Source organism: Triturus cristatus, chromosome 2_1, assembly GCF_964204655.1.
Source record: "Triturus cristatus chromosome 2_1, aTriCri1.1, whole genome shotgun sequence".
Classification (NCBI taxonomy): domain Eukaryota; kingdom Metazoa; phylum Chordata; class Amphibia; order Caudata; family Salamandridae; genus Triturus; species Triturus cristatus.
The window spans coordinates 604,689,202-604,716,665 of record NC_140581.1 but is presented as its reverse complement, the minus strand read 5'-3'; the positions used below and the strand labels follow the sequence as shown (position 1 = coordinate 604,716,665).

The following is a 27,464-nucleotide window of genomic DNA, read 5'->3' as shown; positions in this document are numbered from 1 at the left end:
TGACATAGTAATAGTGAATTAATTAAACATTTTCCATTGTCGATTGCCATGGGGAGATCCTGACTTAGATCACTACCTGGTTAGGTTTTCTCTCCCGGGCCATAACACAGCGTATCATAAGGTGGTACAGAGGTTGGCCACATTTGACAAGGTGGACATACATGTCCTCCATTAGGTCGATGATTTCCAGTGTACAATGCAGTTCTTGCCTATGGTAAAGGGTATCCTGAAATCCATTTTAGACACCTTCAAAGAACCTGTTAAAGCAAGGGTAGTAACTTCCCCGGTGGAGAAAACATATAAACCCTTCCCAAATGACCGGCCTTACACGCGGGGTCCACGTCCTTCCTGACTCCCCTCGTGATCCATACTGCACACAAGCATGGTAACGCCAAAGCCACAGGAGATGCTCCTCTGCCCGATCAGGAGAGCAAGAATATACACATCCGGGAAAAGGGTGGCAGTGCAGGCAGCCACCAACTGGAGAATCACAAAATCCATTGGCCTACTCTCACGATACGACAGGGCACATTAGAATGAAAAGCAGAAGCTTCCTTTAGCACCTCAAGAGGAGAAGAGTTGATGGCAGAGGGAAAAATCATCTCCAACGCCACCATTTGCTGTGCCCTGGATGCTACTTACTCTCTGGCCCCATGGGTTATACTAATATTCTGGTAAGATGCCACGCCTGGCTCTGTGTCTCCAGTTTTAGACCAGAGGTCCAACAGCATCTGCTCACTCTACCCTTCGATGGCAAAAACTATTCGACCCTCAGATTTACTAGATGATGCAACAGATTAAAAAGGAAAAAAAAGGGCACAGACACTTCCAAAGCTATCTGTGCCCTTCAATCATCCACACCTAGGGGATCCTTTAAAAAGCAACAGTACATTGCTGACACCAAAACCACCTCCCCAGACTCTCCTCCCTCTTCCCAGAGACCGCAGCAGGCCTACCCCCAGCAGTCACCATGGGGATACTCCTGGGGGCATTCAGGGGCAACACGGGCAGGGGCAACGGCAAAGGGGCATCCACCTCCAAACATTGACTCCCTGTGCGTCCCCCAGGTGCCACAGAATATACTGCCATTACCTTGCACTTTCCATTTGTGTATGCATCCTGCAGTTTTCACATTGCTGTTTTTATTTGTCACTGTAACATGATGTCATGCAGTGTCACCTAGCGTTGCAGCAATTTGGACTGTGCCTTGAACCACGTAACTGGTAAATTGGCAACGTTATAAAGGAGAGAAGTCTGTCTGGTTTTGTAAACTCTTTTACTACAATTTTCTTAGTTTTACTTTGTTTATCTTTTAGGTACTTTCCTGCTTTATTATTTCTCATCTGTATTTTGGGTCATTATTCTTTCCCTGGTGTGACATTTTTTCTGGTCTCAAGTGAAGAAAGGACAGTGAGCTGGTCTCCTATGGTGCAGAAAGCACACTGTTCTATTCCAGTCGTGCCTTTCACCATGTCTGTCCAGAATTTATCAATCAGCCGAGCTGAGCCTTTTTGTTCTGCTATTCAGGAACATTCTATGAAATGACCAAACAATAAGGAATATTTTCTAAATTATTTAGAGACTGTGGAGGAATGTAACACTGTGTCAGCAGGTTGGAAGAAACGAATACTTCAAATATTGCAAAGAAGGTGTGCGTGGCTAGCAGCCGAGCAAGATGGCCGCTGCCGAAGAGAGCTCCGAGATCACGGGAGTCTTCCCTATTAATCTGGCCAGTTATCCTGTACTTGCATGGCCCAAACCAGGCGGAATCTAGTCCGGGCCACCCGCGGACCCGATCGTGCCGCTCCGGAGACCTGGGGGCTCAACGGCTGCCGATTTGGTGAGATGCGCCGAAGCGGAGGCCTACGAGACACGCTGAAGCCGGGACCTTGCGTGATTTACTAACCCGCTGCCATGAAGGGGTTGGCGGCGCAAGACTCGACCGAAAAATAACACTCACCAGTGCACTGACCACAAAACCGACTGCAACTGTGTGGCACGGAGAGGCGCCTGCACACAGTGCTGCGTCGACGGAGAAGGTGAGCTGCGCAGCATACACGCGAACACTCCTGGGCCTGCAACCGGCGAGAGCGGCGGACCCGACGCGGCTGCACAGAGAAAGAACGTCAGGTTTCCAGGGGGCGGAGGACCCTGCCCTGCACTAACCTAGAGGACGAGGCGGTGCTGGCTGGAGCCTCCGGGGTCCGAGGAGCCCGAAACTAATCACACTGGGACCGATTGCCGGGCTTTAGGCACCACGAGTTCGAGCACCGTGTTGGGAGCTGCCGGCGGAGAAACGCTGCATGTGGACGCTTGTTTAGATTCCGGAGTTGGCATTGACAGAGTTGGCATTGACGTCCTTGGAGCTCATGAGAGTGAGACATTGTGGCCTTGAATCCCATGAACACATGCAGATAACTCTACACTGCCTGGCCATAACAATTGTGTTTTTATCTACGGACCCATGCCTTTGCCCCATCAGATGCGCAGACTGCCCCCGCCGTTGACAACTGAGATGCTGTGACCTGGTGACACTGGTAAGGTGATCCGGCCATATCGTGGATCGCGTGCGCCCAGAGCTGGTCGCGTGATACTGGAATCCACTGGCCCCACATGCCCCACGCACCCTGCGACGGGCCTAAAGTAACGGAGTATTCGCCCTGCAGAAGCACCACAGCTGGGTCATAATCTCAACTCGACGCCATCTGCATCTGACGCAGCGGGAGGAGGGGATAGGAAACCTGAAAGGCCACGCGTGGCAGAACATCATGCGGCAGGCAGCGGAGATTACTGCCCTCCACCCATGTGCTTGGTGGAACCCTTGGTGCACAGGATAGAATGGGAGGTCGGGGCCAGGGAGGTCCGTCTACCGTTAAACTGGACAAGTATGCATATCATAATTGAGCACTGCCCATGCAGTAACCCCCACGTCTAATAAATCTGATGAGGTCACACTGGTGGATATTATGGCCGCCCTACAACCGATTCAGTCTTCCATTGGCATGATCTCCACAGACCTCTCCCTAATACGGGCAGACTTCTCCAAAATGACCGAGAGCATGATGGAGGTCGAGACCACAACGGCGGCGCTTTCCACAGATACGGCTACTCTGCAACGCCAAGTACGCCACCTAGAAGCAGACAATAAGCTAATATTGGCTAAACTAGATGACCAGGAAGGTTGCTCACGGCGTAACAATGTGCAAATTATTGGTGTGTCGGAAAATGTGTGGGGGGGAGGGGTCAGCCTTAGATCTTTGTGGAAGACCTAATCAAGAACCAGTTGCAGCCACGGGGACTGTCCAGCTTCTTCTCAGTGGAGAGGGCACATCACGTACCGGGTGGAAGGCCACGATCGGGAGCCCCCCTCCCCCCAGACCAATACTGGCGCGTATATTCAACTTCCGATATCGCAACTCAATCCTGCAGGCAGCGAGAATAGCCCCTCCTACCCGGATTGGAAATTGTACTGTCACTCTTTATCCAGACTATACGGCTGCGGTCACCAAACAACGACGCAGTTTCTTGGAAGTCAAGAAGGAAATGTGCGCCAGGGAACTCAGATACTCTGTTATTCCCGGCAAAACTGAGTGTAGAGGCGGAGGTAAAAACCTGGTTATTCTCAACATCAGAGGAGGCCTGCGAATGGCTGGAATGATGGCGCTCAGCTGTGAGATCCAGGAAGACGGGAAATCAACAGCAGCACTGACTGACTGAATCACAATTGTCCAGATCCATAGAATCCAGTGAAACGGGAGACTGAGAGTAAATCAGCGATGGGAAACACAGAATATATTACAATACATGACACCAGAACCAGTTAACAATTGGAAGCCGCTGAAACATCAAAGGGCTACCAGAAAGGCCATTCTCATATTTGTTATGATTTACTGTAGCGTTTGACCCGCTTAGACTACAATGGCGTGAGAACCCTCCCCCTGCAGATGTGAATTGAACACCTCCATATATTGTGTTGGCCGCTGCAGTATGTTTGTCTAAGGGAAAGACTTCCGAGGGTCACTGGAAGACTCGCCCCCTCACGCAAGTACAAGTTATGGGACAAAAGCACTCTGCTCAGTTGGGGTGGCGGGTAATTCTAGGACCGCCAGACAGGTAGGGGGGAGGGAGAAGGGGAACAGTTCAAGGCTCTGTTTGTTTTTGTTGTTTCAGATATATGGTACTTTAGGGGGGTAATGTACACTATATCAGAATGGCTCATATGTCACGGAATGCATTGCACTTGACTACGAATGGCCTTGCACATGGCACGAAGGATACCTCTGTTTGATGAAACAGACACCCAATCACTGACTCCCACTGCACTTGGGCCCCCCCACATTATATCTTGGAGTGTCAATGGACTAGGTGATACGATAAAGAGAAGGCTGGTCCTACAATATCTTAAACGCAAAGCCCTGGCGGTGGCACTGATCCAGAAATCGCACTTGGTGGGTTCGACATGTAAAGCCTTAGATAGATGGGGCTTCAAAATGGTGGCCCACTCTGCATTTACCCCTGGTTCCCGGTATGTGGGTATACTGATCCATTCCCCTTATCATAACTGGGTCGTGGACGAATGGTCAGGAACGTTTTGCAGCAGTATCATGTCAGTGAGAGGGGCAAACTTACAATTTAGTGTTGGTGTATATTCCACCTGCACTCCACCAGACGGCCTTCCCTGCCCTGGGTAAATTTCTATTAACACTACTGCAAGGAGAATGGATTCTGGGCGGCGACTTTAACACCATGGTTGATGCGACTATAGACCGTAAACCTCCCAGAGACTTTAGTAGCGCCAATCCTAAATTGAATGAATTTATAGACGCTCTAGGACTCATTGATGCCTGGCACACCAGGTTCCCACTTGAACGACAATATACTTTCCACTCAGGGGTCCATAACAGCCTCTTAAGGATAGACTACATTTCCACACTTGCAACGGGCCTTGGGAGAGTCCTGGACGTACTACATTTGCCCAGAGGTATTTCAGACCACTCACCGGTCCAAATTAAATATACATCGCATATCCCGGGTCGGAGACGAGTCTTTCCACTCTACCCAGGATATCTTAAAATCCCCACTATAGGTAAGGGCCTTCTCTGGGCCACGGGGCAATACTTTGTGGAGAATGAACACTCAGTTGCATCCCCGACCACCCTATGGGAGGCATACAAAACAGTGCTATGAGGCCATGCAATTTTGTTAATTGTCCGACACAAGCAGGAACAATGACATCACTTAGACACCCTGGAAAAGGGAGTGTCCCGGGCCAAGAGCCAACATGCCGCAAACACCAATGACAACACGGCACATGATTTAAATCTGGCACAACAGGAGTACCGGGCATATGCATTGGGAAGTGGCAAAAACTAGGAAGATCGCAGTGCAGCACACGATCTATGAAGTGGGGAAAAGACGGGCAGGCTTCTCGCTTGGTTAGAGAGGCGGGAAAAGGCCAGTCGATGGGTTTCACAACTACAATTAGAAGATGGAACTATCACCACAGACCCACAACAGATAGTGGACACACTTGCGGCCCACTATGAGAAAATATATACACCCACAGCCACATCTACCATTAAAGACAATCTGGCCTTTCTCCACAATATCCGACTACCCACACTATCACACACTGCAGCACAAGAATTGGAGGCTGATCTGATGCCCGACGAGCTAGCGCTAGGAGCACTGCACACGGGGTAGGCTATGGGGCTCAATGGAATACCTGTAGAATTCTACAAAAAGGCGGCCACACCCCTCCTGCCCCATTTGCTTAATATGTACAATGATAGCTTGGAAAAAGGGGAATTACCAAGAGACCAGCGCCTAGCAACGATTGTCGCGATACACAAACCAGGCAAACCATCACAGGAATGCACGTTGTATCGGCCGATTTCATCAATAAATGCAGAAGCTAAAATATTGGCAAAAGCATTGACAATCCGCCTGCAACCACATCATACCACGCTGATACATCCGGACCAATCTGGATTCATGCCGGGCCGTAACACGGCACTCAATCTGAGGCGCTTGTGCGACGTCATGGCACGCTTACCTACCATACAAGAAGATGCCGTTATCCTTTCTTTAGACGCTCGGATGGCGTTCAACCTTGTCGAATGGCCCTTTCTTTCGCAGTCTTTCAGCGTATGGGTTTTGGCCCCAAGTTCTGTGCGTGGATCCAATTGTTATACAACAAACTCCTGGCACAGGTGGTTGCGAACGGGCGCATCTCGAGGATCTTCCCACTGGCAAGAGGGATGCGGCAGGGATGCCCCCCGTCACTGCTCCTCTTTGCATTAATATTAGAGCTGCTGGCGGCATGGATACGGCAAGAACCGGTTATCCGTGGGCGAAATGGGCAATTGAGTGGGAAGACCGTATTTCTCTATATGCAGATGACGAGCTGCTGTATATGGCATCCCCGGCGCGTTCCATTGTTAGCCCTGTTAGACATCTGCGCTGCACACTGGAGGGTCTCCGGATACACTATAAACTGGGCAAAATCACTCCTATAAGTATTGCATGGCACCCCTCCGAGGCTCCCGCCGGGCTGTGAACGGCAAATTGCGACCAGGGGATTTAGGTACCTTGGGTTATATATCATGGCCCAGCCCGCACATTTAATTGAGGAAAACCTCATGGAACCACTAAAAAGATTTCGCCATGATGTAAAACATTGGAGATCGGAGATCATTACCGCTGACGTTGCTGGGGAGAGCAGCCCTCTTTAAAATGATGGCGCTACCCAGATTCTTATACGCCCTGCAAAACACTCCGTTCCTGGTTCCCCCCACATACTTCAAAGCGATTGACACTGAAGTCACCAATCTCCTATGGGATGGGAAGCCCACGCGCCTAGCAAAGCACAAACTGGTTCGGGGCTGGTATGACGGCGGGATCGCTTTGCCTAATATAAAACTGTACTACTGGGCCTCGCAACTTATGGTCATAAACCAATGGCTACATACCTCTCAGAATGAACCAGCTTTCCACATGCACATGTATGCCCTTTCGGCTGAGCACATTATGGGTGCCCTGTACAATAATTCAAGGAAAAACACCCTCATGGGTCCGACAGCACACACTGTTCGGATATGGCAGATAGTGCAGCGCGCATTGGGATGGGAAGGAATTTTAACACATGCTACGCCACTCTGGGAAACCCGGCGGCTAGGCAAAATACGCAACACCAAGGGATTCAGACAGTGGGACCTCATAGGTATCTCCAAGATAGGAGATCTGTGGAAGAAGGGGGGGGGAAGTCATTGCTTTTGCTCAACTAAGCGACACGTATGGCCTGGCGACAACTGAAACATTCCAGTACATGCAGATCAGGCACACACTTATGGTAGTTATCCCACCAGGGACGCAACTACCAGAGGCCTCACCATTAGAGGACAGACTCCTTACAGACTGCATGTGCAAAAAGGCCATCTCCCAAACCACCCGAAAAATAATAAACAATCAACCAGACCCCACAGCGACACTAAGGGAACAGTGGCAATCCGACGTTGGAGAACTGGATGAAACAGACTGGCAGGAGGCACTCGCGTCACCGCGAGAAGTGACGCTCTCCTCCAAACTCAAATTATCCTCCATCGCATATACTACACGCATATCACAATGCACCGACTAGATCGAACACCTACACCCCTCTGTTTGCGACAATGTGGCCTGCCGGGTACGTTTTATCCCATTTTATGGAAATGTCCACGGATCACACCCTACTGGGCAGTGGTCATGAGCACCATCTCACGGGTTGGTGGGAGCCACTGTCCCGCCAGAACCAAAAAGGTGCCTTCTCAATATCTGGGAGCCTACAGATCTGAACTTGATGACGCAGGACTGGGCTGCCTGGGGATGGTAATTGCGAAATGTAACATAGCCCAGCACTGGGGTACTGGGCTGACTCCCACCTACCGACAATGGGGATGTGATATGGTCAGCGCAATGGTGGCAGAAAGAGCAGTTTACATGCATAGAGGGTGCCCCAAGAAATGGTCCAGGGTGTGGGGTAAATGGAATGCATTTCGGGGCAAGATATGCGAAACCCCGCGATCGATCTCTGATGTCGGTGATTAATGGATGTGTAACAAGAATCTTTGTGCCTCACTGTAATGCTCTGTAGTGTGCTGCCAATGACTAAAGATCCTTACTAATGAGCCAACGATAAATGTTAACATTTCACCATGTAATGCGAGACACTTATCCTTTTTACCGTGTACTACAATTATAAGTCACGCTGACTGAATATTAAGATTATAAAAGACCAATAAAATGTTTAAAAAAATATATATATTGCAAAGAAAAACCCTTGCAACCCTACTCATTCCATTATGAATTCATCCACAATTTATTGCTCGGAGAATACAGATATTCTTCAAGTTCGTATCTTTATTAACCACATGTATTGATTACACTAAGCTGTACTTAGAACTGAATATGGCATACACTAAGGCACATAAAGAATAAATTGTGTCTTTTATTATAGAATCAATGTGATATAAAATGATAATTGATTGGTAGACACAAGACCAATCCATATTGTTGTCCTGTTAGACATTAATGACTGGTTTTAAGAATAAGAATGTGAAAGTCAATAAGAATGTGAAAGTCAATATGAACGTTTTTGAAATAGTATGCGTGGAGTGAATGTAGGGTGTGGAATTGTATTTTAAACCTGTTAAAGTAACCTTTAAAGCAATGTGCAATAAAGATTTTCGAGATACTGATGTGTACATATAAAGATGAGATTTTTCTTAATTTAGAATGTTAATAAAGATATGAACTTAATGAATATCTGTATTCCTGAGCCATAAATTGTGTATGAATTTGTAATTGAATGAGTGAAGTTGCCGAGGTATTTCTTTGCAATTTTTGAGGTTTTCCCTGCCCTAGAAACGTTTATCTCTAGCAGGGGGTCCCTTTTTTTTATTACAACAAAATACTTCTACATTCTATAGGTCAAAAGGGTTTCGGAGTGTACAACCAAATGAAAAAAGAAGGTGATGATGGAGAAGGCAATGTGCTTAATAAAGCTATTTTGCACCAAGGTTAATAATAGAATTGCCCCTTAACACAATGAGAATGAATCGATTGAGGATTATATTTCTGCCCTTAGAAACATTCAATAGAATGCAGTTTTGAAAGTTTACACATATATCTCATAAGCGATTAGGTGGTAATGCGTGCCATTGACTCTGCAATACAGGAGAGACTTTGGAGTAATAGGGACTCTGATCAGACATTTGGCTAGTCTGAGGAGGCTGAAAAGGCCAAAAGCTGTACCACAACTGTGCTGAGTATTTGTAAAAGTATTGCAAGTGAAAGTTGTTATGTTGGGAAAATTAGAGGTAGGGAGGAATCCAAGTATTTTAAAACCCCTAAAAGTACCATGTTTACCTGAGGCTATGCTTAAAATTGTCCCACGTTTTAGAGGTGGCACTGCAAAAGCGATCTCACTTGTAGTAAAAAGGGTCCCACTTTGAAGCAGAAATTTAGTTCCTGTAGATTAGTCCGACATATATCCAGCTTTGCCTTAAATGTTTAGTCTGCTCTAGTCCCAACTGCCTTTACCTTTTCATGGTAGCCTATTTTCTTTGCCCCTTGTTTGACAAAGCGACACAGCTGGGTGCTTCCTTTGTCACTATCCACACATCTATTTAAAGCACGACACTAGAACTCACATGCTGAGTTAAACTGATTTCTTCGCTATATGAAATGGACAACATGCTAATATACTTAGTATGTTTCCTTGTTGCCGTGTTATCTTTAATACAAAATCTCCCCCTCTTCTCATTGTCCCAAAGTTGAAAAAAGCTTTACATGTAGCTCATTATGTGTGAGGGTGGGAAGACCTGCCAGACCTGAATTCATTCCACGAGGTCTGTCTAGATAGCTTGTCTGTACAAAAACACACAAACATAGCTTATTGTAACCAAATAATACATTTGAACCTTTTTATTGTTGTTGTAAATAAAATGTTTTCGCTGATGGTATTTGAAGGCCATCTCTTTAAAGCCATGAGAATCTCACCAATATCTGACTACATTCGAGAACATGATTTATCCTGCCTGGTGCGGCTCCCCTGAACCAGCACTGTCAGTTGATCTTGTTCGTTTGAGTTGTGTTTCATTTTCTTATTGCAAATATAAATTTTCTTTCCTAGGAGGGCATGTTCTCTAGATGTTGAGATTGCAGCCAGTGGTTACACTAAGGAAATGCAGGAAGATGATGAACTCCTGCACCCTGTCGGCCCAGAGGATGAGACTGAAGATAATCCATCACAATTTCAAGATGATGAAGAAAGCAAAACGCACACATGCAACACCGAGGAAGAACACAAGGTCTTGGATGATTCAGATGACTCTGAAACCCTGTCCTCAGATGGCTTGAACCAAGAGGACATTGATTCTCAAAAAGAAGAAAGAGGACAAATTCTGCAAGGCTTAGACCTGGCTGAGTTCTCACTTGCATTAGAGGAACTGGAGGGGAAGAATATTGGAGAGAAACTGTGTCACATAGACAGCCCTGAAATGGACTGTGTAGATGATGTTAAACTTGATGAAAATACCATCCTGGATCCAGGGGAGACTGGTCAAAACCACCCTACTGCATACCTAAGGGAATATGTAGAGGAGTGTCCAGATCTGGTTGCCTTGTCAGCAGCAAACAAAGAATTTCGACCTTTCAGGTAAAAAAGCACATCAATCAATTGCATCTCTCTCCAGAATAATTGCCTTTTAATATGTTTGACATGCTCGTGCTTACAGATCCTCTTTTAAAAAGCATGTTTTTGATACATCAGTGTCTGCAGAAATATATATTGCTTTTACATGAATTTATAGTACTTTTACATTTAACATTTTAATGTCTGGGTTGTGGAGATAAGTGCATAGAGTTGGCTCTCGTTAAGTTCCAAATTTAATATGTTCCAATTTGGATATAGATTTGCATACATGCTTACTTAAAAAAAAAAAGCCTCAATCCTCAGTCATGGCATGTTATGGCATCGTGCTTTCTGCGATGCTGCACAAGTAGAAGTGAGGTGATCCTACACAACCGGTCTCTTGATACATACATTCAAGTTCTGTTTAAAAATGCCTCAAGATTAAAAGTAACCACCAATACGTCTTGTTGCCTTCAGTGGAAAACGTCAAATTAAGTCAACTTAATTTGAAGTTTCCCTGTTACAACAGCACCTGAGCCTTTCCAAGAGCTTGCTCTGGTCAGGGAGATCAGCAATGTGGCTATTGAACACCTAAAGCAGGTGTTCAGTTTGGCCAGGATGCTATTTGCAACCTTTTCATTTGATGTCTTGTTTTCTAACATCCTAGAATGAAAAAGCTGAGATCAGTGTGCCGGAGGTCAAGGGCAAAGATCACCACAACGATTAGCAGCTCCACCCTGTTATGATTATAGCCTCTTTTGAGTAAGCAAGTTCTGGCACGACGAAGGTGTGACAGGAGTCTTCTCATTTGTTGCAAATAGGCAAGCGCTTATACATTTAGAGGCCAGTTAAACTTATTCATTTGCCAATTGGTGAAGTTGCTGCTGGTGCTTTTTTGGCCAAGAGGCCACGTGAGCGTGCTGTTGTGCAACTGTTTTAGGCTTGCTCCAGTTATCACTTAACAGCAGTTTTTCATCAAAGGGCATTCCAATCAAAGTAGGTAGGTCATCACCTTAGAAATCTGTAGAGCATATCAAGGTAAGGGCATCCTATAATTTCAGATGCACATTCATGACTCATGTAAAAGGTGCCCATTCACAGCTGTTCTTGCTCTGCAAGACTGTACCATTCCGTCACACACAGTAATGAATGAGCTAAAGGATCACCATTCATGGCCCAGCTGTATTATTGCAATGTGATCGCTATGATATACAAAGCAGCAAGGTTAGGCTTTGGTCGATAGTCTCCTTAAAATTTGTACAACACTCAGAAGCATCCCTTACCTTTTATTCGAGGTATTTTGTCCTCCGGTATTCACCCTGCCTATAATGAAAGGTTTATTCTTTTTGTTAGACCACCACCCACTCTAATAGTGGCGTGCTTCATCGAGTCTCATCCTGGTCCCTAAAAACCAGGATGGGCTCCACCATGTTTCAGGGAGCACTTTAGATACTGTAAACCGGGGTTCTCAAGATATAATAAAATTACTTCAAACCCACGAAGGTATCCTTTTTATTAGTGGTGGTTTGGGTAAGGTTACAATTACTAATGAAAAAGTGGGGGTGTTAAGGATATTATAGTCCTACTAACCTAATTGCTGGTCAACATATTTCAGCCCTATAGTGTATTGCCCAGAGGGGTAAGGGTTTTAATAAGGACAATTACACTTCTCCTGTACTCAGACATTCGTCAAGTGTTCCATGCCGATGGCAAACCTACTCAACATCCCATTCTCCACCCAACTCCACCAATGGAGTCGGGTGGAATCCCAGCTGGCCGCTCTTCCATTTCCCATCGCAGGCGGCACCCCCCAAGAAAATGTGCCCTAATAAAAACTCTGGTGTCTAGTGGGCAGATTGGGGTTGAATGTCCCATCCACCCCCCTGGAAAGTGGGGGTGGCGGAGTGCTAAAAAGCTAATAGGGCCTATTGGTAGGGACACAGGTCCATGCCCACGCCCCGCCCCCTCTAAAAAAGATCAAGAAAACCCTGGTCTCTAGTGGTCTTTCGGGGGGCATATTGTGGGTGAACACCCCCATCCACCCTCGAGTGGGAAGAAAGGCTAATGGGACCCAAGGCAGGCAGGGGGCACAGGCCCATGCGGGGCCACCTCCAAAACCCCCTCCCACAATTGATATCCCTGGTGTCTAGTGGGTGGATCCCTTTTTGGGGGTTGCCCTCCTACGCCGACCCCCAAGCAAGGATCCACTAGGGAGCAATATCACTTTCCAGTGATACCCGGCCCATGCAGACCAGTGTTCTGGGGGCTGAGAAACGTGTTCTGGAACACTGATCCACTGAAAGTGAAATGAGCGGATCGGCTCATTTTACTTTCACTTTCAGAGAAATTATGTCAGTGTGCCATGTGAGCTTATCGTCCTTTATTGCCAAAAAATCAGCTGCTGGGGAAGCTATTCTCCAGCAGCCAGAGCTAAAACATTTGAAAAGGAAACCCTCTGGTGATCTCATAAGAGGATCCTTTAGAGCCCTCCCCCGCCTTGGCCATTGGCGTCAGATGCACTGCTGAGGTAGTGCAGGCGCTGGCCATTAAGGACCCTGCCTGGTGGGTTAACCAGGCTGCTCTATTGGTGGCTTACTAATATTAACATGCATTGGAAATGCAATAGGTCTCGCATTTGCTTAAGTTAGAGCTATTGGCATTGAAAATGGCATTGTAAATCACAATGTCTTTTATCTATGTGTTATGGAGTGTATATGTTGTGTAGTGAAGTTCCCGGTTTTAGAGTTACTTGTGGAGCTGTGCAGTGTTTGAAATAATAGTTCTTTTTGCAGAGTTCTTTATTGGTTCTTGCAACAAAAGTGTGTTACTGTCTCCCTGCCCCCGACTGGCCTGCTGGTGTGCTGGCCTCAGGTTCCCAGCGATTCTCAGCTAATCTGCCCACATTACAGCCGATGTTGAAGCTGTGCCACAATTAAGTGAGTGAGCAACCCAGGTAAAAAGTCCTGAAGCGAAGACCAGTATGCAGAGACTTCTCAGTTTCGCACCAACAGCCATATATGTAGGGTAGGCTCAGCATTGAGAGATCAAAAGATCTCGCCAGATAATCCACAGCAGGCTACCGATGTAATTTGGCTTACACTTACCTGCGGGCAGTGTGAAGCCAAAACATTCATTTTAGGAAACTGCTCCCCCCTCACCCCGTGTGGAAGCCCCTGATGTAAAGCATACATTTTTGCTTCCTCCCACCAATACATTTTCCGTTAGTTTAAAGATTGATTTAGAGAAGTATGGGAGAAGTCTTCAAATTTCCTCAGATTCATGTGGTGTACTTCCCTGTGTGCATTCCCTTGTATAATACCACGCATTTGTGTGTACAGTGAATCTCATCACCGAAGCAAGAGAAACAAGTGCAAAGTGGCAACAAGCGGGGAGGTGAATAAGCAATGCAACACATAGAAAGATGACATGGAATTGATGTACAGTTGCTGGCTGTGCAAAACACTATAGTAGCAGGAACTGGCTGGTGAACATCAGTTACGGCTTCACCGTTTATGAAGATAAAAGCAATTCGCTTGATTTGTTTTTTCCTTAATGAGAAATTGTATAATGCATACAAGATGTTTCTGTTTACTGCACAAAGTATTGTGAAACCAACAATATACACATGATAATGATATCTCTTTGGTCTTTCTTTATATTTAAGGTTTAAATTGTCTGTTAGTTAACACTAGACCAGAGGTTTATAATTAATGATATATGTGTTTGAAACCTATATTCTGACTACACACATCTAAGGGTTTTGTCCCGCACAGTGAACAGTGCGAGGTACTCAGTGGGTTTTCCCACTTCCTTTTGTCCTTTATGATACTTGGCACCATATATATTTTTTATTGGTGATTGTGGTGCAGGGAGTGTAGTTATATATAGTTTAGGTAGCCAGGTGCAACTTGAGTTACGTATTTGCTATTCATTTCTGCACATTATCGTTTCTGGTGTTTTATAATCTTGACATTATTTTGGATGGTTAGATCTCACATTGAGACCATGCAGGTTCCGTATGCCTAATACTTTACTATCTTATTTATAGTGACATGTGCTCAGGATATTCCATATCCTTTTCTCACGTTATGGTGTCTTTATTTGTGGGCAACGACTTGCTTATTTCATTCGGGTACTTTACATCTTGCCTCATTTCGAGATCATGATTTGAGATAGTCTAGAGGAGGCTACATATGCTCTCGTTTTATTTCTTTACTTAGCCCTATTTTTAATATTTGTTTGCTGCTTCAACATATTTTTTGATACTATTGTAACGGTATACAAGTCTTTTGAGAGGTCCCAGTGTTGATCATAGTGAGCACGGGGCACGCTTTTGATTATCATTAGTTCTCATTTATACGTTATGGTTTATATTTTTCCTTTTCTCATTAGATTTCTCTGATTTTAGCCATCTACATTGTGTGGACTTCCAACTACATCTATACCTACTTTTCTATATTTGACTTTGGATTCCAATTTCTTTACACCTTCGATTGATAGGTATGTCACTTTACTTCGACCATAGTTATGGTACTGCTTTGTGTTCTTTGAGTATATATTCGTGATTATATGTTTATGGCTCACAGTTCTGACGTATGGGGTATTCACCTCTGTACACATTGAGTTTTGTATTTCGACACTAGGGACCTTTTCATTGATGCGCTCATCTATCTTGTATTTTCCTACTCTTATTTTCTATTCTCACTTGATGTGATATTCGGGTTTTGGGATATGTGGCTTTCCCTGAGCGAATTCACTCCTGTTTCCTCACACTCTTCTAGAGAGCTTTCTCCTTGACACGTGTTGGTGTCTCAATTCTCTGCTCTGGGTCTTCTGAGAGTAGTGGTACCACAGCATTCTGTTTTATAACACATGCATTCTTGGCTGGATATAAAAAGAATGTTCGAGGCATATGAGCTGCAGATCACACACTTAGGATAAGATCGCCATCTGGTGTTGGGCTCGGATGATTGCAGGTTGTTGTTGTCTTCGGAAGAAGCCTTTGGTCACGAGATAGGTGACTCCTCCTCTGGACAACAGTGCGTATGGGCATCCACTCCATCCTCAGATTGTTTTTTTCCACCATTGGGTTCAGATGAACTTTTTTCCGCTCCAGCTGAAGACTTCTAACAATCAAACAACCTTCCAAAATTTTACAACTCAACGTCGAAATACACTCGGACCAGTTCCGGACACGGCTCATGGAAAGGACACCATTTAAAAAATGCCCCCAATGTAAAGCAAAGTTCCCCCAAAGTAACCACCACGAGGTCTGTAACCTGTGCCTCTCGCCGGACCACAACGAATACAGCTGTCCAGCCTGCGCCGCATTCCGTTCAAAGAAAACTATCCGGGACCGAAGAGCTCGACGCCATATCATGGCCAGGCCAGCTCCAGAACCAGACGACATCTTTGCCCAGGATGTCCCTGACGACGACTCCAAAGACCTCCAAATCGTATCCGAGGCTGACTATTCTGATGACCTCATCACTCCGGGGCAGCGTGTGAGTACCAGTGCCCCTACCCCAACTCCACCAAAAAAGGCATTGGTCAAGACTCTGCCAGCTGGCCCCAGTCGCGACCGAAAATCATCTTCAGAGGTCCCGTCCTCGGGCCCGGCTCCGAAGAAATATAAGCCTGCAGGTGGCTCGGGCTCGAGTACACCTCATATTACTGTGCCCACAATACCTTCGGCACCGAAGACTTCTCTGTCGGCACGCTCCGAGGCTGAAATCTCCACCGGCACCGAAAAGTTCTTCGGCACCAAAATCATCCTCGGTACCGAAAAAAGTCCACAAAGACTGCCTATCTCCCAAAACACAGATCAGAGCCAAAAAAGTCGGCGCCAAAGCCACTTTCGGACAATGAGGAACTTTTTCGCCCGGATCCCACGCAAAAAAGGATTTACATAAATCCAAAGACCGGACATGTCACAGCTGTGCCATACAAGAAAAGGAAGCTGGACACAACACCTCCTCCAGCTCCCGTAAAGAAGAAGGGACTTTGCCACCTCACCCATTCGTCCTTCCTCTCCTATATTACCTCTCATTCCACCCCCCTGTCCCCACCTCCTTCCCCTCTACCATCTCCTTTGCATACACCACCTTAACAGGATGATGATGACGATTTAGGGGGAGACCCAGATGATCCTACTGATCCTCATGATCCCTTTACACTCCCGGACACGGCACCCTTAGACGACTGGGCTTTCCCTTTACCAGACCTTCCTTATCCCACTACATACCCTTCCAAACCCTCCCCTCCTGATGACCATTTAGGGTTTGGACAACTCATAAACAGGGCAGCACTGTTCCATGGCGTTACCATGCACACAGATACACCTGAAGAGGACTTTCTCCTCGACACATTTGAGCAGTCGCAAAAATCTGTTCAAATCTTGCCCATGATTAAGGGAGTGATAAAGCACGCCACTGAGGTTTTTAAGGACCCTGTTAGGGCTAGGGTTCTTAACCCCCGAATAGAAAAAATATATAGACCGGCCCCACAGGATCCCGCTTACATCAAAGCGCAGCTCCCTCTAGACTCTTTAGTCATGTCAAATGCAATGAAGTGGGCTAACTCCCAAACAACAGGAGACACACCGACCCCAGACAAAGAGTCTAAGCTCTTAGAGGCCTCAGGAAAAAGGGTTGCCGCACAAGCCGCTAACCACTGGCGTATTGCCAACACACAAGCCCTATTGGCTCGATATGATAGGGCTCATTAATGGCCAGCTAGAGGAGCTTTTGCAACACCTGCCTGATCAGTACAAATCCCAGGCCAATGACCTCATTCAGGAGGGAAAGCTAATATCAAATGCCTCAATCAAATGTGCACTAGACGCAGCAGACACCGCCTCTAGGGCAGTCAACACGAGCGTGTTACTTAGACGCCACGCATGGCTACGTATTCCGGTTTTAAGCCGGAAGTACAATCAACCATTCTTGCTCAACCCTTTAATCAGGAGCAACTATTTGGACCCGCAGTCGACACTGCACTAGAAAAGATGAAGAAAGATAATGAGACTGCCAAATCAATGGGAGCATTACAGTCTACACAACCCCGAGGCTCCTTTCGACGCTCCTTTTACAGGGGAGCCTCCAAAAATGTGGGAACAGACACCTCTTCCACTTTCAAAACCTCCGGACAAACGTCCCCTAACAGAGGATATTTTAGAGGAGGATATAGGGGAAACCATACCAAGGGCCGAGGACGGGGCAACACCAACACCCTCACCTCTCCAGCCACTAAACAGTGACTTGCCTCCACTCCCCCCAGACCATTCCACTCCGGTCGGGGGAAGACTCCAACAGTTCCTACCTGTCTGGGATTCCATCACAACAGACAAGTGGGTAAGACAAATTATCCAGTTTGGCTACTGCCTCGAACTCACAAACACCCCCCCAAACATACCACCCAAACATCGTCCAATGTCACCACACCATCTCACTCTCCTCAAACAGGAAATTCGGTCTTTGCTTCAAAAACACGCAATAGAACCAGTTCCACTCCAACATCAGGGTACAGGAGTATATTCTCTATATTTCCTCATTACCAAAAAGGACGGGACCTTAAGACCCATACTGGACCTCAGGCTACTAAACCAATACATACAATCAGATCACTTCCATATGATCACTCTCCAACAAGTCCTCCCACTACTTCAACAGGGCGACTTCCTTGCCACATTGGACCTCAAGGACGCATACTTTCACATCCCTATGCATCCCGCTCACAGGAAATATCTACGATTTGTGGTAGACTGGCAACACTATCAGTTCACAGTTCTCCCATTCGGAGTAACAACCGCACCCAGGGTATTCACCAAATGCTTAGCAGTTGTGGCAGCGCATCTCAGGAGACAACAAATCCATGTCTTCCCCTATCTCGACGATTGGCTCATAAAAGCCAATACTCTCGACAAATGCGTTCTCCACACTCACCGCACTATTCAAACCCTACACGACTTGGGATTTACCATCAACTATCCCAAATCTCAACTGCAACCCTCCCACATACATCAATATCTGGGAGCCACCATAAATACATCCAAGGCCATAGCTTATCCCAGCACAGCCAGGAAAGCCAACATACAAAATCTCATCTCAAAATTTCAAACGCAACACTCTCTTCCAGCAAGAGTGTTTATGCAACTGTTAGGCATGATGGCGTCCTGCTTCTCCATCGTACCCCACGCACGACTTCAAATGCGGCCCTTGCAAGAGTGTCTAGCACAACAGTGGAACCCGGCTCACGGACAACTTACAGATCGGGTGTTGGTGGACAGTCGCTCAATTCGTTCACTAAAATGGTGGAACACCATCAACCTGTCCAAAGGGCGGCCGTTCTTAGAGCCTCTTCCACAAGTAGTGCTGACCACCGACGCATCTCTCACGGGGTGGGGAGCCCACCTCCTTCAATACACCACTCAGGGCAGATGAACCACTCAACACAAACTGCTCCATATCAATCACCTCGAACTTCTAGCGGTGTTCCTAGCACTCAAATCCTTTCAAGTACATCTAAAGAACAAAACTGTCCTCATCCGCACAGACAATATGACGACAATGTATTACATACAGAAACAGGGGGGGGACACATTCTCTCCAACTGTCCCGACTTGCACAGCAAATCTGGAGATCGGCAATTCCCCAAACAATCTACCTGCTAACGCAACACCTCCCAGGCGTTCACAACCAGGTTGCCGATCTCCTAAGTCGCCAGACACAGCAAATCCACGAATGGGAATTACACCCCAAAGTCCTATCCCCATTCTTCCAAAAATGGGGCCAACCAGACATAGATCTGTTCGCCACTCACGAAAACACAAAATGCCCAACCTTCGCCGCCAGGTTTCCACACCCACAGTCGAAGGGCAATGCAATATGGATGAACTGGTCAGGCAGATTTGCGTATGCTTTTCCGCCTCTCCCACTCATTCCATTTGTGGTACACAAGCTGAAACAACAGTCGCTAAAACTGATCCTAGTAGCTGCCACTTTGGCACGTCAACCCTGGTTCACCACACTTCTAGAACTATCGCTAGTTCCACATCAAAAATTGCGCCTCTCCCCGGCTCTATTAACCCAGAACCATGGAGAAATCGGACACCCAGATCCTCAGACACTGAACTTGGCAATCTGGCTCCTGAAGTCTTAGAGTTCGGTTACCTCAACCTCCCACCGGACTGTATGAATATCATAAAAGAGGCTAGAAGACCTACTACTAGGGCGTGTTATGCAGCAAAATGGAAAAGATTTGCCATTTACTGCGCTAACAATGACATACGTCCACTAGATGCTTCCATCCAAATCATTATTTGCTATTTACTACACTTGCAAAGATGCAATTTAGCGTATTCCTCCATACGGCTACTCCTAGCGGCCTTAGCAGCCTACTTGCAAAATAGACAACACCTGTCCCTCTTTAAGGTACCAGCCATCAAAGCATTTATGGAGGGTCTTAAAAGGATTATTCCTCCAAGATTACCACCTTCCCCAGTGTGGAATCTCAATATTGTTCTCACAAGGCTCATGGGTCCTCCATTTGAACCTATGCATAAATGCGAACTGCAGTTCCTAACATAGAAAGTGGCTTTCCTTATCGCAATCACATCCCTACGGAGAGTAAATGAGATACAAGCCTTCACTCTTGAAGAACCATTCTTACAACTACATCGTAACAAAGTGGTTCTTAGGACAAACCCGAAATTCCTCCCTAAAGTCATTTCCCCTTTCCATCTTAACCAATCAGTCGAGCTACCAGTCTTCTTCCCTAATCCAGACTCAGTAGCTGAGAGAGCCCTTCATACCTTAGATGTTAAAAGAGCCTTGCTTTATTACATCGACAGAACCAAACCTTTTCGCAAAACCAAACAGCTGTTTGTTGCTTTCGCTCCACCACATAAAGGCAACCCCATTTCAAAATCAGGGATAGCCAGGTGGATAGTTAAATGTATCCAAATATGTTACCAAAAAGCTAAACGCACTCTTACAGTTCCCCCTAGAGCGCACTCCATGCGTAAAATAGGGGCTTCCATGGCATTCTTAGGGAACATTCCCTTAGAAGATATTTGCAAAGCAGCCACATGGTCTACCACACACACCTTCACTAAACATTACTATGTCGATGTGCAATCCAAACAACAAGCTTCAGTAGGCCAAGCTGTCCTAAAAACTCTATTCCAAACTGCTGCAACGGATACAGGTGACCACCGAGCGGTGAGACAGTGCTATATAGTCTATACTAAGTGTGTGATCTGCAGCTCATTTGCCTCGAACGGAATATGCTACTTACCAGTATGCATCTGTTCTTGGCATGTAGAGCTGCAGAGCCACACACACCCACCCGCCTCCCCGGGACCTGTATCTGTTCCAGCATTGTCTTAATTAGACACTACACATGGACATCCTTTCTCTTTATTTCTTATACACTCCATCATTTCCCATCATGGCGAAAAACAATCTGATAATGGAGTGGATGCCCATGCGCACTGTTGTCCAGAGGAGGAGTCACCTATCTCGTGACCAAAGGTTTCTTCCGAAGACAACAACAACCTGCAATCATCCGAGCCCAACACCAGATGGCGATCTTATCCTAAGTGTGTGGCTCTGCAGCTCTACATGCCAAGAACAGATGCATACCGGTAAGTAGCATATTCCTTATTCTATTTGTTCAATGATTTTATTGATGCTGAATACGTTTATGTTCACAGCCTTGAGAAAGTCTATAGTACTGACAAGTACTGACGAAACACATGCTGGCTGTGCTTTATCTTGGATATTGAATTTTCTAAGAAATAAAAGAGCATCTTCTACTGACATCAAGTGGACCTTTCTTCATATTTTATTGAATCTTGGACTGTCACACATAATCTTTTTGATGTATGAAAATGCTCATTTGATTTTTGAATGACGAGCGGTCCCCATTATTTGTTGTTCAGCTGGACCTTCTTACAGGATTTTTGGATGTGCTGTATTAGCTTTTGCTTTTCATTTCTAATTGGCAGGTTGTTGTTATATCTGCCTAATAAGCTCTCCTGGGTGGTGGGTGCTTCCAGCTAGCCAAGAATACTAGATACATAACATTTCTCCATTTGACTGTTTCACGCTGTTTACTTTTCTCTTTGTACTTACTTCTACATTGATGTGCAGGTTTTTCCCATTTGGGAACACTACTACCCCCTTCTTAAATAATACAGAATATAGGGGTGCTGGAAGACTGCTGGCAGGAATTAAAGGGACTACCAGTGGATAAATCTCATAACCCTAGAAGACGTCATCAATGAAATTACCATCCTAGAACACCTACTGTTGCTGTTAGTTAGAGCTGCAGGACTGGGGGGGAGATCTGGTTTTTCTGTACACTGGGTGGCCCTTCAAGGAAGAAATCTTGCATGAGCAGCACGTACATAGAGAGAATCTCTGCCGAAGGATTCGGTCCGGCCCTTGCTTGCTTTTTCTTCAATCATGCGAATAATGATGCGGCAACAATTTTAGGAATTGGCAAATGTATGCACAAAACTAGTAACTACGCACACCCCTCAAACACAAACGTGTAAAAGATGGCTATTTTGGGTTAGGAAAAAGGACAACTATTTTCCACTTGAGTGAAGAAAAATTAAAACTTTGTATTCAAACCTAGGTCAGAAAATGTGGACAGTCTGGGGACACGCGGCCCAATGCTGCCAGTTGCGAATTAACAGGTGTAAACGGAACGCATTCAAGGTAATGTGGGGGGGTAAAGGGGAGGTCCAGGCGCTAACCTCTCAAATATAACAAGCATTGGCATTGCCAATAGGTCTCGCCTTTGGGACCTTATAAGTGTTTAGCCATGCAACAGTTGCATAACTAAATACTTATAAGGTCCCAAAAGCGAGACCTATTGGCTATGCAAAGCAGCCGTGCGGCCGCAAAAGTGAAAGTGATCGCGATCACGATCAAACATCAAAGCGGCCGCGCGGCAGCGAAAGTGAAAGTAATCGCGGTAAAGCGTGGCGCGCGCGCCCGCGCACATGCACTGTAGCTCTAGGCTGGCCTGGTAGCACTTTTTGGAGCCCTCTCAATAAGTCTGGCCAGACCAGCGCATGCGCTGGATCAGGCGAGACCTAAAAAGTAGGTACCGAACATGGCAAATACATTCAGTATTATCTGCATATGTTAACCAATGCACCATCGTATCATATGGTGAGCTCATAAACTCTAGATTTTAATCCGTACTTCTCTACTTGGCCGGGATTGTGTGATCTTAGACAAAACCCTATCTGCCTCAGTTCCCGTACAGAGCTAAATTAGCAGTCAATAGAAACGACAAAATCCTGGATATTTCGTGTTATTTAAAGAGCCCGATACGTCCATTTAACTTGCGCAGACGCCCTCCCCAGCTGATTCAGTACACGCACCGGCTGCCTGCATAACCCTGGCCCCTGCATGCACGTACCGCAGTCCCTGCCTGCACAGCCCCCCACTCCCTGTTCACACAGCTGTCTTCCCGAACATGCTGTCAGTTTTCCATGGCTTTTCCTGCGGGCTGTGAGGGCACGTAACTAGGCCCAGGAGAAGCATGACCAGATGAAGTCCAGGAGTGGCATGATGCGGTGAGGGGTGCGTCCTCCAGGGACCCGGTCAGTAATGGGGTGACCCTCCCTCAGCCAGGCAGAGCCCCCTCTCGGACAGCGCCATGATCTCTGTCACAACTGGAGTGAGGCGCCTGGAGCGGGGTGGAAGGAGGGACCGCGAGGGTGAGAGGAGGAGCAGGCGATTTAAACTGCGCACTGTTATTCCTTTGGCTGGAAATGAGCCCCATAAAGTACCTAAACATTACGAGAGTTCGAGCCCCAGTCTCTTCTTCCTGTCTCTGGAGGGGCGCTGCACCGTCTGCGGGTGGAGAACGAAAGCAAAAGAGAAGAGAGAGGCAGACGCGGTGCGCTTGTTTGCAGTGCACTGATTGCAGCCGCTTCTTATATCTACCTTGTGTGTCTCAAATCAGCGGTGTGAAACTGTAGCAGCAACAATCCACCACGCCTTGACCAATTTCTGTCCCTAGTAACCACAGCACTAGCTAATCACCATTTCTAGCGCTGTGCCTCAGCCGTGCTCGAGAAAATAATTAAGTACACAAACAAGCGCGGCCGAGGCGGCCCGCGCTCAAAATGACAAGGAAAGAGTGCTTCCAGCCTTTTAAAGGAGAGCGTGTAACTCCACGAGTACACGATCCAGTCCCGGTGGGCGGGGCCAAAAGTGGACAGAGCGGTAACAAGGAGGGACTAAGAAGCCTCCTTTCCAATCGTGAGCCAGCGTTTAGCATGGAGGATAACGTCAGCGAATGAAAAAGATGGGCGGGGCTTCAAGTCCGCCTCTGAATGCTTCGGAATCCGTTTTGATTCCAAGCAGCCCTCGCATGGCGAGTGCAGCGCATGCGCGCTGCTAACGCCAGGCGAGGCCTAAAAAGGAAGGTTTTTGGCCTGGCAGTTGGTTTTATTTTGCCATTAAACTACTATATCGGGATGCAGTGGCAGGCCTAGAATCACGTTTTCACCTTGTCACTGTAGTGGTGGCACAACTAAGTGTTGCAGTCCCTTAGTGACATTTAACTTACTAGCCCTGGGTACCTCGTGTACTTTATTCTATGGACTTCTAGGTAAGTTAAATAGGCCAATCGTGTGTTAACTAATTGTATATGTACTTGGGGGGACAGAGCACATGCACTGGAGCCTGAACAGCAGGTTCCAGTGCACTACAGAGTAGAAAAACTATACAAAAAGAGTCTGTTCTTATTCCTGCGATTGTCACTTCCGGAGTGGATTGACATTGGTGTGGATCCACAGCCTCCACCTGCCAGTCTTCTGGGTCTGCTTAAGATTTTCCAGATCCAGTCTGACGCCTGGGTGATTTTCAAAAGGTGAGGAATCCGCGGTTAGCCTCCACCAGAAAGAGCGTTACCGAAGGTAAGTAATTGGTTCAAAGAGAACTATAGTAGCACCAAAGAGAACTATAGTAGCACAGAGTATGATGATCCAAAGACAGAAAACTCCCTCCCCTCTAACGCTCTAATGCTGGACTTGCAAGATGCTATTGGCTTCAAACCTTCCCAGAACCTTTTAGTCCTTATTCCTATGAGCCTCCATCAGAAGAAGTCAGTTTGTTCACCTTGATGATATGAAAAGCTGCAGTGATCTTGCCGTTATCCATGCCCACCACGGAGGCAAAGTCCGACATTTTGCCTATTATTTTGCAGCAAGCCACTGCTAGCCTTCAGTGAAGAGCTCTTGGAGCTGTTTTTTGCTGCTTGGGAGAAACCCTTTTTGGTCCTTGCAGTCTACGGACCAATTGCACAATGATATAGAAATGTACCTTTGGAATCAAAGTGTCTGTCCCACACCGTTCTGTGGAGACCGGAGTAGTTTGAACCTTTTCTCATAAATTGAACCCTAATTCCTTTTTCCTTTCAACAGGGTCCTCCAGAACAAGATTCAACAAAACGTTCTCTATAGGGTAAACAATGTTTGCTTTTGGTAATTTGGCTCTTCCTGGCTAACACATGTTCCTGACCACATGAAAAGACATTTTTAGATTTGGTCAATGACTGCCTTGATGCCTCTAGACAAATCCTGAAGTATGACTTGGATTACCCATATAAGGTGGTTTGGTCTGCCTGAATGTGCTCTACTGGTTTTCCAGGTGAAGCCCGGGCTACTTTAATTGGCATGCTCGTTGATGGAAAACAGCTGTTAAATGATTCCTCCATGGAGTGATTCTAAAAACAGTTGCTCCCTGGCATAACAATTCGTCTAGCAGTACAGAAAGCTCCAGGCTTTTCCAAGACTATAAGTCCCTGCTACAGAAGCTGTCGTAACCAATTCAGGCATCCCAGCAGATATATTGCTCTTTTCAAGGAATGGTGTGATCTACAGGACAGTCATCTACAGCAGGAGCCTTTTAAGTCTTTTCACCTGGCTGAACAAAGACAAAATGCTGTCCTTCAGACAGGTACTGTTGGCCGTCAATGTGGGGTTTTGACTGGTTTCCCTGGACCTCCAGGATTCCTACTTTCATCTACCAATCCTAGCTTCTCAAAGGCACTACATGAGGTTCATGATGAGGTCACAACACTGTTCACAGTTTTACCATTTAGCCTGGTGACCTCACCACTTTGGTTCAACAACGTGCTGGCAGCTTCACTAAGGAGCGTAGGAGTCCATGTATTCATAAACTTGAATGACTGTCTGGTGAAGATGGAGTCCCCTGTGCTTTTTCCCCTTCTCCGAGAATTGTAGGCGTTTTGGATATGATTCTGGCTTGGACACCAATTCCAGTTTTCCAAGTTTAAGCCTGTTAGGCCTGATGGTCTAATGCATCCTGTTGATGCCGCATGCCAGATGGCAAATGAGAGCCTTTCAGTCGTGTGTGGAAACAGTAGTTCCAGCATCAGGGGAGTCTGTAGCCTCTGCTTCAGATTTATGACTCAATTTTCTCAGATCTTCAGTGGAGAATGTTCCCCTCCAACCTACTTGTGGGTCATCCATTCCCCCCTCCACATTGAACAATAATGACACATTAACCACAGGGTCAAACCAAGTTCCCTGCAGTGGATGCATTAGCCTACTGAGGCGAAAGAGACATAATACTAACAATTTAGTTACAAGCAGCTTTTAGATGTCTGAACTTACAGAGAGAAATCTTTCAATATTGCTTAGCATATTGGCACTATCATACCTGCCAAGCCATGTTGAGAGCACAGAGGTATGTGAAAGCAAGCTAACTATGTTACAGTTTCATGTAAAAACATAGTCTCCAAATTATAGATTACCAAACATAAATATCTTCCTACAGTAATCTAAAACAGAGCAAATTGTGCAAATTTCCAGATATGCAGTGTCTTATTAAATCTACCACATACATCAGCCAGGGTGGTTAGTCGACTCTAAGTGGGCTTTTCTATATCTAAGAAGGGCAAAGTGCTAGCTGAGCACCTGTATCGTTTTCAGTTAGCCTTTGCATTCAAATCTGCTGTGCTTTGACCGAGAAATATCTTTGACTTGCAATAGTGTCCTCCCCAGCCTGGGTAATCGTCAATAACTATGCCACACACGGAGCTTAGTATAACACGTCTTGATTCTTCTGTGTGCAACCGCGAACTCAACATTCTAAATCTCCTAAACCTTCTAAAATCCTTCACTATGTTCTAATGCTTACTTCACAGTTCTACAGAGTCCAGCAGGTGCCACAAGGGTTCCGTCATTACAAACTCACACAAAACTACACCGGCCTTCATGCCTGCTCCAAGAGCTCCATTGCTGCCATTTATGCTCTTTCGATGTCTCTCTACTTCCCTCAATTGGATGTGGCAAAGTACCAGGAACTGATGCCAACATGGCAGTCCGCACCTTAAATGTACTTGAGTTTCTAACTCCGGGGGTGGGCAAAGCTGTGGCTGAAGCTGAATGGTGCCACCTGTTGGATCTGTAGAGCTTTTGCTGCGGGGAAAACGTTTCCAGATCCAGTGTTGTCTAGAGAATAGTCCTAAAGTGAGGAACGGAGTGTATAGCTCCACTAGAAATATCATTTCTGAAGGTAAGTGTAAAGATCCACTCCAACGCAGTAGTATGGATGGTTATCTTTATTGGTAGTATGCAGTTACAGGTACCTCAGCTCTCTTCCAGCTTCACAGCTTCAACTCCTACTTGCTTCAAAGAGCAACATTCCATCCTAGCAACAAACCTTAAATTCTACCATTGAGAAGACTCCACATATCTTCCCCCCTTACATATAGTAACAATAAAAATAAATAAGAA

General features: G+C 46.2%; 1 protein-coding gene across 2 annotated transcripts in view; it reads left to right on the top strand.

The window, feature by feature from the left end:
- Positions 1–27,464, top strand: part of RIOK2 (RIO kinase 2) — a 143,051-nt gene that overhangs the window by 74,494 nt on the left and 41,093 nt on the right. For both annotated transcript variants that reach the window (XM_085632541.1, XM_085632540.1), the window contains one exon: positions 10,172–10,696. In XM_085632541.1, coding sequence (XP_085488667.1) covers positions 10,172–10,696 — 525 coding nt within the window. The remainder of the gene's footprint in view (positions 1–10,171; positions 10,697–27,464) is intronic.